This window comes from Pan paniscus, chromosome 17 (genome assembly GCF_029289425.2).
Source record: "Pan paniscus chromosome 17, NHGRI_mPanPan1-v2.0_pri, whole genome shotgun sequence".
NCBI lineage: Eukaryota > Metazoa > Chordata > Mammalia > Primates > Hominidae > Pan > Pan paniscus.
Window position 1 is genome coordinate 62,456,209 of NC_073266.2, and position 16,131 is coordinate 62,472,339.

Here is a 16,131-nt window from a genome sequence, read left to right on the forward strand (position 1 = left end):
TTGAGGATTTTTGCATCAATGTTCATCAAGGATATTGGTCTAAAATTATCTTTTTTGGTTGTGTCTCTGCCAGGCTTTGGTATCAGGATGTTGCTGGCCTCATAAAATGAGTTAGGGAGGATTCCCTCTTTTTCTATTGATTGGAATAGTTTCAGAAGGAATGGTACTAGTTCCTCCTTGTACCTCTGGTAGAATTCGGCTGTGAATCTATCTGGTCCTGGCCTCTTTTTGGTTGGTAAGCTATTGATTATTGCCACAATTTCAGAGCCTGTTATTGGTCTATTCAGAGATTCAACTTCTTCCTGGTTTAGTCTTGGGAGGGTGTATGTGTCGAGGAGTTTATCCATTTCTTCTAGATTTTCTAGTTTGTTTGCATAGAGGTGTTTGTAGTATTCTCTGATGGTAGTTTGTATTTCTGTGGGATCAGTGGTGATATCCCCTTTATCATTTTTTATTGCGTCTATTTGATTCTTCTCTCTTTTCTTCTTTATTAGTCTTGCTAGCAGTCTATCAATTTTGTTGATCCTTTCAAAAAACCAGCTCCTGGATTCATTAATTTTTTGAAGGGTTTTTTGTGTCTCTATTTCCTTCAGTTCTGCTCTGATCTTAGTTATTTCTTGCCTTCTGCTAGCTTTTGAATGTGTTTGCTCTTGCTTTTCTAGTTCTTTTAATTGTGATGTTAGGGTGTCAATTTTGGATCTTTCCTGCTTTCTCTTGCCCTGTTTCTGTCATCATATCTCTTTTTCACTAACTCTTCTCTTCTGCCTTCTTTCATTTGAATGGGCTTTTGTGATTGTATTGTGACCATCTAGATAATTAAGAGCACTTGCTCTATCTTAAGGTCAGCTGATTAGCAGCATTAATTTTTATTTGCAATCTTAATTTACCTTTGTCATATTCACAGGTTCTAGGAATTAGGATGTGGACAGCTTTGGAGGGGAAACATTATTTTCTGTTTACCCCAATATGTAAACTCCTTTTATCCACACAACAACGTCATTAACATATGAAAAAAATTCAGACATGGAAAGCTAATGCAACTTTCCCAAGATCACACAGCTAGTAAGACCAGCAGTCTCACTCTAGAGAATATATTCTTTACCTATTTGCTATATTTTATAGCATGTATACTATACACACTTTAATGGAAAAAAGGAGTTTAAGAATAGAGGAATATGTAGGCTAAAGTAGTTAGTGCAGTTTCCTAAAAGGTTTGAGCCTAGAATGATAGATGTGTCCATCTAACATTTGTAAGTACCTAGTATCTACCAAGCTAGGTGCTGGGGAACCAACAGGAAGTGAGACATGGTTTGTAACCCCAAAACTTTTACAATTGCCTGGAAGAATTGGCAGAGAAATGAACAAATAAGTATGAAACAGGAGGTATATTCTGTTACAGAAGTATGTTCAGGATGGTGAGACGACAAATGGGAAGGAGGCCTGAACTCTACCTGACAAGAAGATGTGATTTTAATTTTTCCCAGCTGCCTTTCCAGGCATAGCTCAGTATTTGTTTTTTTACAACTCATCCAAAGTACTCTTTTTGCAGCTGCACAAAGAAATGTAGTTTCTGCTTTTGCTCTGGTCATTTTCCAGCCCTGGCAGGCCCTCCTTCTGCTTCTAGTTGTGGAATTCTACCCAACTTTTAATATTGAGAGTTCTGTACCTGTGTGTATCTTCCTGAGTGGATGGTTGACTCTGTTCGGAAAGGACTCAAGTTCCTGAGGCCTGATGGTGCTTGTCACCTATGGGTTCTTAAGAAACATTGAAATAATAAATGGATGAAAGGAGGTCACCTCAGATCCCATTGAGATCTCATTTGCCTCCTAATTTGTGAAGGACTCGTTGGACATCCTTTGTTGTTTGGTTTATCAATTTTATAGGTGTTTCTGTCTTACCCCCCTCTCCACTTCTAAACCATCTCTGTGAAGACAGAGATCACAACTTTCAAGTTTTGCTAGTCAACTCTCAAATGATTGTTAAATTCCAAATGATTTATTCTAGACTCAGTAAATAGTATTCTGCCCAAAAGTAACCTTCATCCTAAAAGGTGAAATTTATCTTAGAATGAAAGTGATGATGATAAATTTCCTTCATTCATCTCTTCACTCATCCTAGAATGAAGTAAAACTTATTTGACATAAAACTAATGCTGATAGGGTCACCACCTCTGATTAAGCATGTTGTTTGTTGTTCACAGGTGCCTGGCATGGGGGGAGAATGGGGATAAAATCCATCCTGTGTTCCTCTCCCCAAGCTATGAGACCCTGGGGTTCACGTGCACACAGAAAGCTGTGTCTTTTTCTAATTTGCCCAAAGGTGCCCTCTCTTTACTAAGCTCTGAGTCCATGGAGCTGCATTCACCTGGAATTTGCCTTTTTCTAATTCACCCAAAGATGCCATATGAATAGTAGCAGAGGCTCTGTCTTCTGATGATTAAAAAGTGCTTTAGGCTCTTTCATTGCTCTTATAAAAAGCCACAGCTACCCTTATGCTACAGAAAAATTATTAGAATGTAAATCTTGGGGAAAAGGGCCTTTAATTGTTTTGACCAGTGCCATATTTAAAAATAAAATTTTTATTGACTTTGGCACAAAAAAATATTATTTCCCAAAACCTACGGGTATCTATTACTTGATTCACTTTATTCTATAATGTCGATTCCCCTTATTGCCATGAATGAAGTTCATTTGCAAACAAGAAAAAAGAACAATAGAATAATCTGAATAGACAACCAATATATTAGCGAGGGAATTATTATCAAGTTTTCAAAAGTAGTTTTTTCCTTGTGAAAAATATGTCATTTACTGGTTTACTCAAAAGTCTACTTGTTATAGGGAAAGAAAGAACATTGAATTAAGTCAAGAAACATGGATTTCAGCTTTGCTTCTTCCACACATATGATATGTGAGCTTGGGCAAATCACTTGGTCTTCTGTGCCTTTATTTCCTTGTTCGTAAATTAGGAGTTTTACCATTTGCCTCTTGTCATCCACAGGGATGCTGCAAGGGACAAATAGCATAATGCATATCAAAGCTCTTTGCAAGCTTAAAAACCACTAACTGCTCAATATAACTCCCAGTCTATGCCAAAATCTGTCTTCTGCAGTGTAAAGGGAGCCAGGAAGATGACTAAAGGGACCAACCATCCCAGTGGTGTCAGCCTCTTCCACCATGCCAGCCTGGGCTTTCTCACCACGAAATATCTACATTTGCAAATCTTAGAATTACAAAATTAATTAAACTGTTCAACAAGCCTATATTAATCACATACTATCTGCCAGATATACTGTGCTCTGCAGCGGATGTTACAAAATGAATTACATATGGATCCCTTGGTGATGACTCCATCGCCTCTTTTATTTTAAAGAAACTATGCAGAACAAAGAACCAACTGGGAATCAGAGAATCTAGATCATCCCACCTCTTACAGCTGTGTGATTTTAGACAGATCACATGACCTCTCTGAACCCCTTGACTTTCTTATCTAGGAAAGGGTAGTAAATAGTAGCCATCCCACAAAGATTTTTGTTTGTTTTTCTTCCTATAGAGAAATGATATAAAGTAGATAACTAGCTTTATAAACCATGGAACAACATACAGCTTCTCTAAGGTGAGGCTGGTTTTTATTATCCAAGGTTGCAGAGCTCATTAAAGGGATCCTGGGAAAGTCAGCCACCATAGACCCTACGTTTCCTTCATGACCTCTGTGACCTTGAGCAACCTGGGGAACAGGTAATTGAGCAGCAACTACTACTTCGGAAGAAACAGAATCGAAATATTGAAGCTATTGACTTACCCTTAAGGTAGTAAACAATGCTTTGGTCTCTGACCTTTTCGCATCCTGGGGCAGTCAATAACCTGGCCGCTAGATGCAGCGCCTGCCACTGATTTTGATTTGGGAGTAGTTTAACCTTGAACTGAGCTCCAAGTAACCAAGGCAACAGGAAGTCAGCTTCTGCATGGAAGGAGCAGGAATCCATAAATCAAGTCCCTAATGCAAACACGGTGTGCAGGTAGAGGTTTGAGGGGATAAGTGGTCTATGAGAAATTACCTTTGAAAATGAGTGACTATTTCTACACAGGCTACAGCACAGTTTCAGAGACTTTTTTTAAAAAAAAATTATCAATAGAGGTCAATAGGTTATAGCGGAATGTTTTTCCTATAGGTTTAACTTTTCTGTATTTCCTCCCGGCTGTGTCTTTTAATTAAGAACAGATGTTGGATCCACAAAGTTATTAGCATTGTTATTTTCCTCTTTAAAAACTTACTGGCCTCCAAATAGGCAATCCTCACTGCAGTTTGTCTCATGTTGGGGTTTAGGGATGCTCTGAACACGCCTACCAAGGGTGCTATCCATACAGTCTACTTTCTGAGTTTGAGACAGTGATCCCTTCCCAGAGCACACCAGTGGCATTACAGATTGTCTCTGTGTAAGCAGTGGTGCTACATCTCAATGGTCCAGTCCGTACAAGGTTAAATCTGGGTTTCTTTATGATCACCCTCTAGCATCAAAAATCTCCCTCCCATTGATAGAAGCCTGGTTCATGCTGGGAAGAAACGTTTCAAATGCCCCCCCCCCGCCCCCAACTTTGCTTTTGCTCATCATAGAATATCAGTCACCAATGAAGGGTAATGAAGAGACTTCCAGTAGCCTGCCCAATGCACTCTCCCAAGGACCAGTACCCCATCACCGTCTCCTGACACCTCTGCCCTCAGATAGATTTTGTGGATTAATGAGTGTTCATAGATTAGCATTTGTTTAAAGCTTTCTTAATATTCTTGTTGTGTTATTTCTAGGATTGTTTCCATTATCCTTTCAAAATCCAAAAATGGCTGAGAAAAATGTCCGGCTTTTCTTTTTCTTTTTTAATTTGTTTTTGAAATCATTGGGTGGTAACTAGAAAGCCGTACTATAATCTAGAAAATTTTAAAGGATCTAGGGTTTTCAAGAGAGCTAATAGTGACCATCTAAATTATAGAATGTTTTAAATATCATTTTATTACTTTTAGTATATTCTGTAACATGAACACTTGAGTAGCATAGTACACCCAAGAGAGATCTGATTGGATCAACTCTAATGAATTGAGGTGGACTGAGACTAATTTGGATTGTGAGCATTTGCATAAAAATGGGTACAATTAAAGTGACTTGACTCCGTTTATTCCCAAGTGGGAGTTAAATATCTGACTGCTAATCCTGTTTATGGCCTTCATGCCCCAAGCATAGCATAATTTGAACAAAGAATTACTTTCCCAACTTGTGTCCACAGGTATAAAGATGACATATCAGTGAGTTTTTCCAGAGGAGCTGTTATGCAATAGAAATCTGACCGCTTATATTTCCTGAGCTGTTCTGTGGAAATTCTGCCTCCATCCATTCGGTGGGAATGCCATGGTGGTGCAGTGTACCAAAATGGGAATTTTTCATCAGACTCATGCCTGCTCTGCCCATTATCAGACTTTTTAGCAGCCAAGTTGTGAAAATACCTCAGTCATTCTGCCCCAGTGCCCATAGGCTTCTGGATATTTTCCAAACTGTGTTTGTTTTCTGAAAGGAATGAAAAGTTTAATACATATTTGTGGGTTTTTTAAATATTAATAATAAAGAAGGCTAAGAAGTGGCCAGGTGCCGTGGCTTATGCCTGTAATCTCGACACTTTTGGAGGCCGAGGCGGGCAGATCACAATGTCAGGAGATCGAGACCATCCTGGCCAACATGGTGAAACCCCGTCTCTACTAAAAATACAAACAATTAGCCGGGTGTGGTGGCAGGTACCTGTAGTCCCAGCTACTCGGGAGGCTGAGGCAGGAGAATCGCTTGAACCCAGGAGGTGGAGGTTGCAGTAAGCCAAGATTGCACCACTGCACTTCAGCCTGGGTGACAGAGTGAGACTCTGTCTCAAAAAAAAAAAAAAAGGTTAAGAAGTAAAAACACTCCCTCTTCCTTACCAGTCTCTGAGCTCTCCTTCCTCAGAATAACCACTGTTACCTATTTGGATGTGTCGCTTTACAAATGATTTTGAATGAATTTTAAATATGTCTGTACCTAGCCCATGATGAGCACACCTGCAAATTTTACAAACAAGGCATATTATACATACTTGCTACACCTTCTAGTTTCTTGATGGTTGTGCCTTGCAATCTGTCTGTCATAGAATTTGATGTTTGCCTATCTCCACCTTCAAAGTGCTATGAAATATAAACTCCAAGAAAAGCATAAATGGCATTTTTGTTCATGGTATCACAACTGGGAGTTTCAGAGACTGGAATGGAGAATAGGAGGAAGGAAGGAGGTAAATGTCAGCATGACTGTCTTCCTTAGGTAGTTACAGATGCCTTATCCAGGTGTGATACTGGGGCCTCTTCATCCTCAGCATGAAACATGCTGTCAGCAGACTGGGGTCATGATCAGGTATTAGAGTTTGGCCAGGTGGACCAATGTGATCCCTGGGTTTAGTGTCCGGCTACCTGGAAACTTCCAGCTTTGACATTAATAGCTGTATGAGTGAGTTCAGGTCTCCTTTAACCTTTTAGAAATGTGTTCTCTTCATCTGTAAAATTGAGAAAATGGTAATATCCACACTACATGCTTCACAGGGTTGCCACGAGGCCCAAGAGAAGCTGATCTCACTATGTGAGGTAGTGTTACTCTGGGAGGGGACTGGATCAGTCAGGTTAGTTGGGATAGAAAAAATGAGTCAAGAACCAATATGGTAAGGCCCAATTTGTTGTTGCTGCTGTTAGTGTTATGTAGCCTGCAGATGAAGAAACTGAATAGGTAACCATTTGAAATGGATTCACATACCCTTAGCCTCTTGACTTACATTTGGATGAGTTAGAGAGCCTTGTTTTTGCATTGGGGTTGGAGGGAAGGTGCCCATATATTCTTAGTCATGTCAGGGAGAAGAACTGACCCTTTGCTTGCTGGTTACCATTGGTTCTGAGGAAGCAGCAGGTCATAGTAATGATAGTCGCAATAATAGGGATAATAATAATGTTAAGCACTTTTATAGCACGGAATATGCACTAGGCACAGTTCTAAGCTCTTTACATGGATTGACTTGTTGGATGCTCACAACAGCCCCTACAAGGTAGTATCATCACCACCCCATTTTTACAAGTAAAGAAGTTTAAAACGTGGAGAGATTAAGTAACTTACTCGTCATCACAGAGTTGGAAAATTGCAGAGCCTAGATTCAAGCTCAGGAAATGGGAATGCAGAATAGCTCTTACTGTTTGTTACACAGGAAATTTCTAGTTCCTTACAGGGGCACCTCCTGACTCCTCAGGCTTTTCAGCATCATCATGACATGACATATGATGCGTGTTATGACCAGACACTCAAAGGCCCCCAAATCAGCTCTCCTTACCCTACAGGCTGATGACACACTAATCCCCACAGTTCATCTTCCACCTCCGGCATGCTGGCCTCATCTGGATCATGTTTACTCCCCACCCATGCCTTAGCCTATGCCCTTACTGAAAATGCCTTTCCTTCATCCTTGAAGCTTCAGCATGAGCCTTTTCTCACTTCTTTCAACACTGATCTCTACATCCTTAGAACTCCCCAAACACCTAGGATAAGTAAAACACAAGCCTGCACGAGCTTGCTGTCCAATTTTTCCTTCTCATTCAGTATTCTTTCCCCAGCTGGATGAGATGAGAAGTCTTACTAGGGTGGGAGCCATGTCTCTTCCACTCTGAACTCCCCTTCATGCTGCACACAGCACAGCCTCTGTAAAGATGGGAATGTACATCCTCAAAAGGCAAAGGGGCACCTGATGGATTATTCTGCTTCATTAGGCCTATGCTGTGACCCCACCACTTCCAGGCAGCCAACCTAGAATGACATCACTCCTAACTTTAGCCACAAAAGCAAAACCAGTCATAGCTATTTTTTCTCTTTTAGCATTTTTAAATTTCATTCTTGTTGTACCAGAAGGAGGTGTTCAAATCATTTGACCATTTCCTCAGATCATGTCCAGGTTACATGTTGTCTATCTTCCTGTTCCCTTAAAGTGACTGAAAGCTTTGGGGTTGTTATTTTTTAGGGATGCCAAGTCCCCACTTAAAAGTGGACCAGACAGCAGTGCATAGTAAGAACGAAGGCTCAGTGCCCACCATGATGACCAGGAAGAAGCCAGCCGCAGTTGACAGTGTTACAATTCCACCAGCCCCAGTGTTATCTCTCCTTGCTGCATCTGCAGCAACGTCAGATGCAGGTGAGCACTTTTCAGATGCTTTGGGTTCACCCCAAGCAAGATGAATGTGGAGAAAACCCACTGAGAATGGCCTGTTGAATACAGGTAAGAGTTCTCTGTTTTGCCATCCTCCCCTAGACTCTGAACATGGGAGCTGTTTCAGCACTGGCTCTTTGAAGTGGGAGGAGATCTGAGAAAAGAAGGAGATCTCCTGGGAATGTGGAGGGTGGGTACTCTGGAAAGCTCTTCATTTTATTCTAATATGGGTCCACTGAGTAGCAACCAAATGCTAACATTATTAATTACTCTTTATCAAGCCTTAGGAATTATTAATCTCTGCATCAAGGGCCTTATATATGTTATTTCTTGTAACTCATAAAATAAGCACTTGTATCCTCATTTTCAGAAGAGGAAGCTAAGAGTAAAGAAGCCTGCCCCAAGAACCTGTGGACAGTCAGGATTCCAAAGTCCATGCTCTCAACCAGTGCGTTTCACTGCCTCCCTTGCTCATCAGTGTTGAAAGATAGTAATCACTGATTTATTGATGCATCGATACCTTCTACCCATGAATTGATGAATTTCTCAGTAGTTCCCAGAGTCCTCGCCAACAGTGGATAAAATATAAATGCCTTATTTAGATATCTCAAGTTCTCCACAGCCTGGTCCTTTCCACCTCTGTTCCCCACAGTGCCTCCCACCAGCCCCTGTGCCCACCTCCACTGTGTCAGTCTCATCCCTGCCTCCAGGAAGACAGGCCTTGGGTTTGGCTTAACACCTCAACTTGGAGACAGCCTTACTCAATTCCTAATCACATCCTACAAGTCCTTAAAACCCAGCTAGTCACAGCTCCTCCAGGACATCCAGAATCTCTACCATGCAGTTCCCCTCATTTCGTAGACTGCAACTTCTCCCATGTAACAAAATTGCACATACCTCAGAGGCAGAGTCAACCGTTTAGATTCTTGCTATCTCGCTGACATACAGCATGACAATGTTACATACATATTTCTTGAATTAACATATTAATGTAAATGTGGCAAGCACATTGCAGTATTTAGAAAGGCCTGTTAGAAACCCAAGAAGAGACTCATTCTTAATATTTAGTCCAAATTCGTTTTTCAATTTAGCAGTTTGCTTTGAGCAAAGAACTCAACTTGTCTACATACCTACCTCCTTCGTGGAAATCACTGGTGATTAGAAAATGAGCCCAGTTGAAATAACAGAAAGAAACACTTGGAATGACACTTCCCCAATTGAATTCAGCAAAATACTAGTAGGTGTTTTGGATAAATGATGTTTTCATGGAAAAGTAGGTGTAGGAAAACCTGCTGCCTTACCCCTGGTTCCTTCCTGAAGGGCTTTCCAGGGCCTTGCATTGACCAATGTGCATTGGGAGGTTGCAGGAGGGAGACACCGAATTACACAATCATATCTGATCACACAACCCTTTTTTCTGGGACTGTCTCCTAACATCTCTTGGAAATGGTGTTCTCTCCAGCCATTTGAAAACTCTTGCTCTGAAGGAATGGGGTCATCTCTCAAATATGATCATGAGCCTTCACTTGGTGTGAAACAAAAAGTTTTTGGTGGAATGGCCAGGTAAATGGTGCCAGTGAGGAGTACAAGAAGAAGACAAAGGAGGGAAAGTCACACAGAAATGCAGAGGAAGTTACTCCTGAGACTTGATGGATTAGTAGCACCTTGGTGGGAGGGTGTCCAAACAAAGGGATCAAGTTGGGCAGAGTCTTGGAAGTGGGAACTGGTGCTGTGGCTGACTTCAAAAAAGACATCATTTGGCTTAAGCAAAAGATTTGGGCTATTGTCTGCACCCACCCAGATCAGTGGTTATTCAACCTTGTCGATTAAGCACTGGAGACCTCTCTTTATGGATTGAGAAATTAGCCTTTGTGTTTCCACCTTTGCCGGCCATGCACAGATATTTCTCTGAGGCCAAAGACAGGTGGTCCCCCATTTTCCTCCCTTGCACTCTTTCCCTTCAGTATAAGAGAACTTATTGTTGGGATCACATGCTTATATGGGCCTGCCTCCTCTAGTGCATCCAGTAAATAATTTACAAATATGCCAAATGGGCAGTAGAAACAGGTGATATTATACTTTCATACTTGCCTCCCTGGTAATCAGAGCTGAGCCCAGACTCCCCTGTTGCAGGATGCAAGAATGGGCTGTTTATTTTTGGCAGTACTTAAATGAGACCCTCATGAGAATTTCACAGATTTGGTCCATTTCCGGGTCTCTGGCTGTTGAGCTGGACTTTTGGGGGGAAATAGGCCAGATATCTACCCCAGGTGCTGGAAGACAGACCTTCCTGAGACTTCACTCCCCACAGATAAAAAGCTTCCCACAAACCTGGGAGAGCTAGAAACACACAGGCTGGGCTTGTGGCCAATGCTCTGTTTTACATGTGAAGAAACTGAGGCCTCTTGAGATTCAGAGATTTGCCTGAGGTTATACAGTTTGATTGGAACCCAAATTTCCTGATTTACTGCCTGATTTCTAGTGGATTCCCACTTCTGTCATAGTCCCAACATGAGCAAAGGCAGATTTTTTTTCTCCATAAATATGGACTTCTACTTCTTTTGGAGAACAGTGAATGAAACTCATAATTTGATGGGGTAGATAGATAGCTTTAGCCAAAGCCAAGCACAAAGTAGGTAGTTAACAGTTTCTGGATTTGATCTTATTTAATTAGGTGCTTGAAATATAGTAACATATATAGTACTGTAATATGTATTTCTGATGAAACAACTCACTTGATTTTTGTTTTCTTTAGAGTGCCTTTCTTCATCTTTCACTATAAGCAAGGTAGAATTACTTCTGGCTTTAGGCAGGGATCAGCTTATTTTCTAATAGGTTATCATTCCTACAGAATGGTTTTGGAAACCCAGACAATTGCAGGGAGAAAAAAAAAGGACAGAATAGTTAAACTAGGTGGCTTATAAAACAAATTTAAGCAATCGTGTATTGAGATAAGAAGATACTGAAGTAATTCAATTAATTAGAAATTTTATTTAGAAATAATGGATGCAGGCCAGGCATGGTGGCTCACACCTGTCATCCCAGCATTTTGAGAGGCCAGGGTGGGTGGATCACCTGAGGTCAGGAGTACAAAACCAGCCTGGCCAACATGGTGAAACCTCTACTAAAAATACAAAAATTAACCAGATGTGGTGGCATGCTCCTGTAATCCCAGCTACTCGGGAGTCTTAGGCAGGAGAATTGCTTGAACCCGGGAGGCGGAGGGTGCAGTGAGCCGAGATTGCGCCACTGCACTCCAGCCTGGGTGACAAAGCGAAACTCCATCTCAAAAAAAATAAAAAATTAAAAAAAAAAGAGTGGATGCAAAAATACCTAGTACAGTTCCTGACACATAGTACATGCTCAGTAAATAATCACTGAGTGAAACAAATGGTTGAGAGGCAGTAGCTGTATGCTTTTACAGCATTAAATATGGTGAGAGACATCTGAGAAAAACATACTCAATCTTGAAACTGCTTTTTTTTTTTTTTTGAAATGGATTCTTGCTCTGTCACCGAGGCTGGAATGCAGTGGTGCAATCTTGGCTCACTGCAACCTCCACCTCCCAGGTTCAAGCGATTCTCCTGCCTCAGCCTCCCAAGTGGCTGGGATTACAGGCACATGCCACCATGCCCAACTAATTTTTGTATTTTTAGTAGAGGCGGGGTTTCACCGTGTTGGCCAGGCTGGTCTCGAACTCCTGACCTCAGGTGATCCGCCCACTTCGGCCTCCCAAAGTGCTAGGATTACAGGCCTAATGACAATTAAATGGAAAACATTTGACAGGCACTTTGTAGGCTGCTGGAAAATACTTGCCAAATAATTTATCAACCTGTAGTAAGAACAGTACTTTTTTCAAATAGGTGATCTTTGGTAAAAGTACAACAAAGGAACATTCCCACCTTATTTTATAAACAATACAATATGGGAGAAATGAATATGGGTCAGGGGTTTACAAATATGTGTTTTCTAGCTTGTATGCATATATGCATGTGTTATATGGGTCCCCCAATTTTTTTGTTTCAGGCAATTTTTTTACCTTCTCAGAGTCTCAGAGGCATACTGATTATGACATTATTGATTGGTAAAAGGGGGCCATCGAGGAGATGCAGGAGAGAGTGGCGAGCTGGGAACATGTCAGTTTGTGAGCTACTGGGAGGGAGGATGGCAGTGGCTGCCGGAGGTGCTCAAACAGATCAGCCTCGGTGGTCAAACTGCTCAATAGCTATTGATCAGCTGCAGTCCCCTGGTGCAGCCAAGGAGGTCTGATTCAAGGGAGCATTGCATCATTATTGTGAGTAATTAGGGCTAATGCAGTAAAAGCACCACTGAAGTTTGCTCAAAGTGAGGCATAATTTGAAACAACTTCTATTACACTAGCCCAATCATGATTTAACAATCATATCAGATAATCCATACCTGAATAAGCCAGGCTGATTTTTCTGATTTTCTAGATGTTGAACTAACTTCTCAGGGAGATCACGTAATGTATGGAGAATCTGTGATTTCATTTCAGAAACATGTTTTTTCCCCTTATATTTAAGATGAGTCTATATGAATAAGTAGATTCCAAATGGTGGTAAGAACTCAGTAAAACATCAAGGCAACAAAATCTATATGGTTTTGCACTTGAAAGACTAGACTAGCAGTAATGGGAAGACAAGTATATCCTTTCTCTCTCTCTCTCTCACACACACACACTCACACACGCACGCACACAAACACATACACACCAACATTCTCTCATCTTAAGTCCAAGGAGAAAAAAAAAAAGCAAACATGTATCAGCCATGCTATCACTGGATCTCAACTGCTCGAGGTGTAGCTCAGTTTGAGATAACAAGGAAGTAGAGTGAGCACAGCTCTTAGCTTCTATCTGTTGTATCAAGGCTAATCCATTATTATTTCAAACTATATTATCTACCATGTTTAAAACTACCAGAGCCCATGAATAAGTAAAAATATTTAAATTTCCTAAGTCTGTTAAATTTTTAGGCATTTTGCTTCTCATGGCAGGGACTAATGTTAGGAAAATCGTTTTGTTATTAGCCCAGCCATCAGTCGAATCAGAACTAACTGATACCTGTAGTCAAGATGCAAAACCTTAAGCTTGAAAAATTAATTACCATTACAAATAATAGTGGGAATTCTTAATACTATGAAATCAGAATGAAATTCAGTATACTAGTAGCTAGAACAAAATGATGTGAAAATTGCTTTCAGCTCCCAAATTCTATGATACTTGAGTTTTCTCTTAGCCAGCTGCCATCTATGGGAAGGGGCCCAGAATAATGAAGTAATATCCAGCTACAAAAAAGAGCAATGAACAGGAATTTAAGAATGATGCAATTATTTATTTTACTTCTTTTGTTGTTATGTTGAATGATGACCTGGAGCCCCTAACCAAAATAACAGGTCAAGTCAGCCAAAATCTTATCTTTAGAAGAACCAAAATAGAAGAAATAAAGGTGCAATTTAATAGGATTTGGAACATCCAGGGACCATAAATATATACATTGAGGAAGTCTCCAAATTGTAAAATATATTCCTATGTGCCCAGTCTAATCACTTAAAATATTTAGTAGAAAACCTCCCAAAGAAGATCCAGAGCAAACAAAGCTTAAATTTAAAGCAATCGTTCAAGTTGTCTGAAAAGTGCTACCTATGGGCTCATGTTGAAGCCTCACAAAATGAGCCCATTTGTCCTGAAAGCTGTGCTGAATATGGCACGTGCATGAAAGGCACTCCCTCCCGCAGCTCTGGGCCACCAAGGGACTCGGCAGGGTTGGAAGCTTCTGTGTTTCCCCATCACACACCAAAAGCCTTCTGAAAAACCTCCAAAACTTGTTGTTATTTTCACTCTTAAAGGAGAAATAAGCTCTTTTCTGATTTAATCTGAACCTCCTAGAGCAGCTGAGCTTCTCCTATGGCCAAGGGAAGCCGAGGGAAGCACCAAACCTTCCAGAATCTGGCCCTGCCTTCTGCCCCAGCTTCATCTCCTTGGAAATCTCAACCAAATTTCAACTCCTTTGGGATTTCCACTGCCACAGTATTATTTTCAAAAAACTAAAGTTATTTCAAAGGCTCATTCAACTCTTTAATGCAGAAGACAGCATGGTGGTAAGGCCAGCCCAAAGGAGAATTAGACAACAGGGTATTATGAGAATGCAGGCACTGGAGAAAGCGTATAGAGCAAGTTGTTCAGTTAGTGTCCTAACAGGCAATAAAATCATAACCTCGTGCTTTATCTCTTCTACCAAACAAAAATCATTTGCTTCTTTGCTGGGCAAAAGTCCACAAGTTAACATAAAAGCTGGCAGATTGGCCAGGTGCGGTAGCTTATGCCTGATCCCAGCACTTTGGGAGGCCAAGGCAGGTGGATCACCTGAGGTCAGGAGTCCGAAACCAGCCTGGCCAACGTGGTGAAACCCCGTCTTTACTAAAAATAAAAATAAAAAAAATACAGGCCAGGCACAGTGGCTCACGCCTGTAATCCCAGCACTTGGGAAGCCAAGGCAGGTGGATCACGAGGTCAGGAGTTCGAGACCAGTCTGGCCAAGATGGAGAAACCCGCTCTCTACTAAAAATACAAAAATTAGCTAGGCATAGTGGCGGGCACCTATAATACCAGCTACTCTGGAGGCTGAGGCAAGAGAATCACTTGAACCTAATGAACCTGGGAGGCGGAGGTTGTAGTGAGCCGAAATCTCACCACTGCACTCCAGCCTGGGTGACAGAGCAAGATCCATCCTCCCCTCCAAAAAGAAGCTGGCAGATTCCAAGCCTTTAATCAGTAGTGGACAGCAAGCCCAACAAGGGCACATTTTCCTGGACTGTTAATAATCCTTGGGGAGGCCCAAAAGGACTTGTCTCTTTCCATTTGCCTTGTTTCTAAGTTTTGGCTCATTTTTTCTACATACCACACATGGGCCATGAAATGCTCTGGTTGAATGCATGTGTTCTGGCTTTATATTGCCTATGTTGAAATCTCAGTGCTCCACTCACCAGCTAGGTGATCTCAAGACTTCAGTGTTCATATCTGTAAAATGGGGAAAAGAATATGACCTAGTGTCAAGGATCGTGGTGAGTAATAATGGAGATAATCCTTGGGAAAAGTTTAGCAAAGTACCTGACACATAGTAAGAGTTTGAGAAGTGGGTGCTGTTTTTGCTGCTGCTATTGTTGATGTTGTCTGTTTTCTTCCCTGGAACTTTTTTATCTTTTTCCCCCTTGCCCACCTCTCATGCCCTTTGAATGGCTAATTCATGATGCTTCTTCAAGCCTCAGCATAGGTGCCTTCAGCTCTAACAAGCCTTCCCTGACACTCATATTGAGAACCACAACAAAGTCAAGTTGAATGCCACATCCTCTGTGCCTCCCTGGCTCCCTATAAGCTCATTGATCATTGATTCCTACATTTAATACAGTGTCTGTGCTCCACCTGTGTCCCACAGTGGACCAGAGGATCGCATAGTCCCTGTGGCCAGATCTTATTCAACTTTACCTAGCACCGAGGTGGGCAAACAATAAGTAATTGCTAAATATTAGCCAAAGTGTATTGAACAACTGTTTCCTGCACAAACGTGTTTGGTTCATGAAAAGGTACACTCAAGAGTGTATGAACTCTAATATTCATTAGAGTTAAGGGGCAGTGATTTTCCTTCAGTTTCTATATCAGATCCAGAAGCAGCAAACCATCCTAAGAAAGATCACCAGATGGAGCAACCTAGAACAATTTGGCAGCCCTCCAGCCTCCTTTGTTCATTAATAGCAGCCCAGCCCTTAGTTAGTCCCCCAGCGTATTGAAGATGATTATTCTTGAGTTAAAGATTCAGCCTATATGGCATTGTACTTGCACTACCAAAGTGTGTATTTATTCAGAGAAGAAGGA

The 16,131-nt window shown here is 41.2% G+C and overlaps 1 protein-coding gene across 4 annotated transcripts in view; it reads left to right on the forward strand.

The window, feature by feature from the left end:
• Window positions 1–16,131, forward strand: part of SETBP1 (SET binding protein 1) — a 387,029-nt gene that overhangs the window by 349,266 nt on the left and 21,632 nt on the right. For 2 of the 4 annotated variants that reach the window (XM_034943599.3, XM_034943600.2), the window contains exon 5: window positions 8,055–8,225. The exons of the other annotated variants lie outside the window; for them this stretch is intronic. In XM_034943599.3, coding sequence (XP_034799490.1) covers window positions 8,055–8,225 — 171 coding nt within the window. The remainder of the gene's footprint in view (window positions 1–8,054; window positions 8,226–16,131) is intronic. 4 annotated transcript variants of the gene reach the window in all.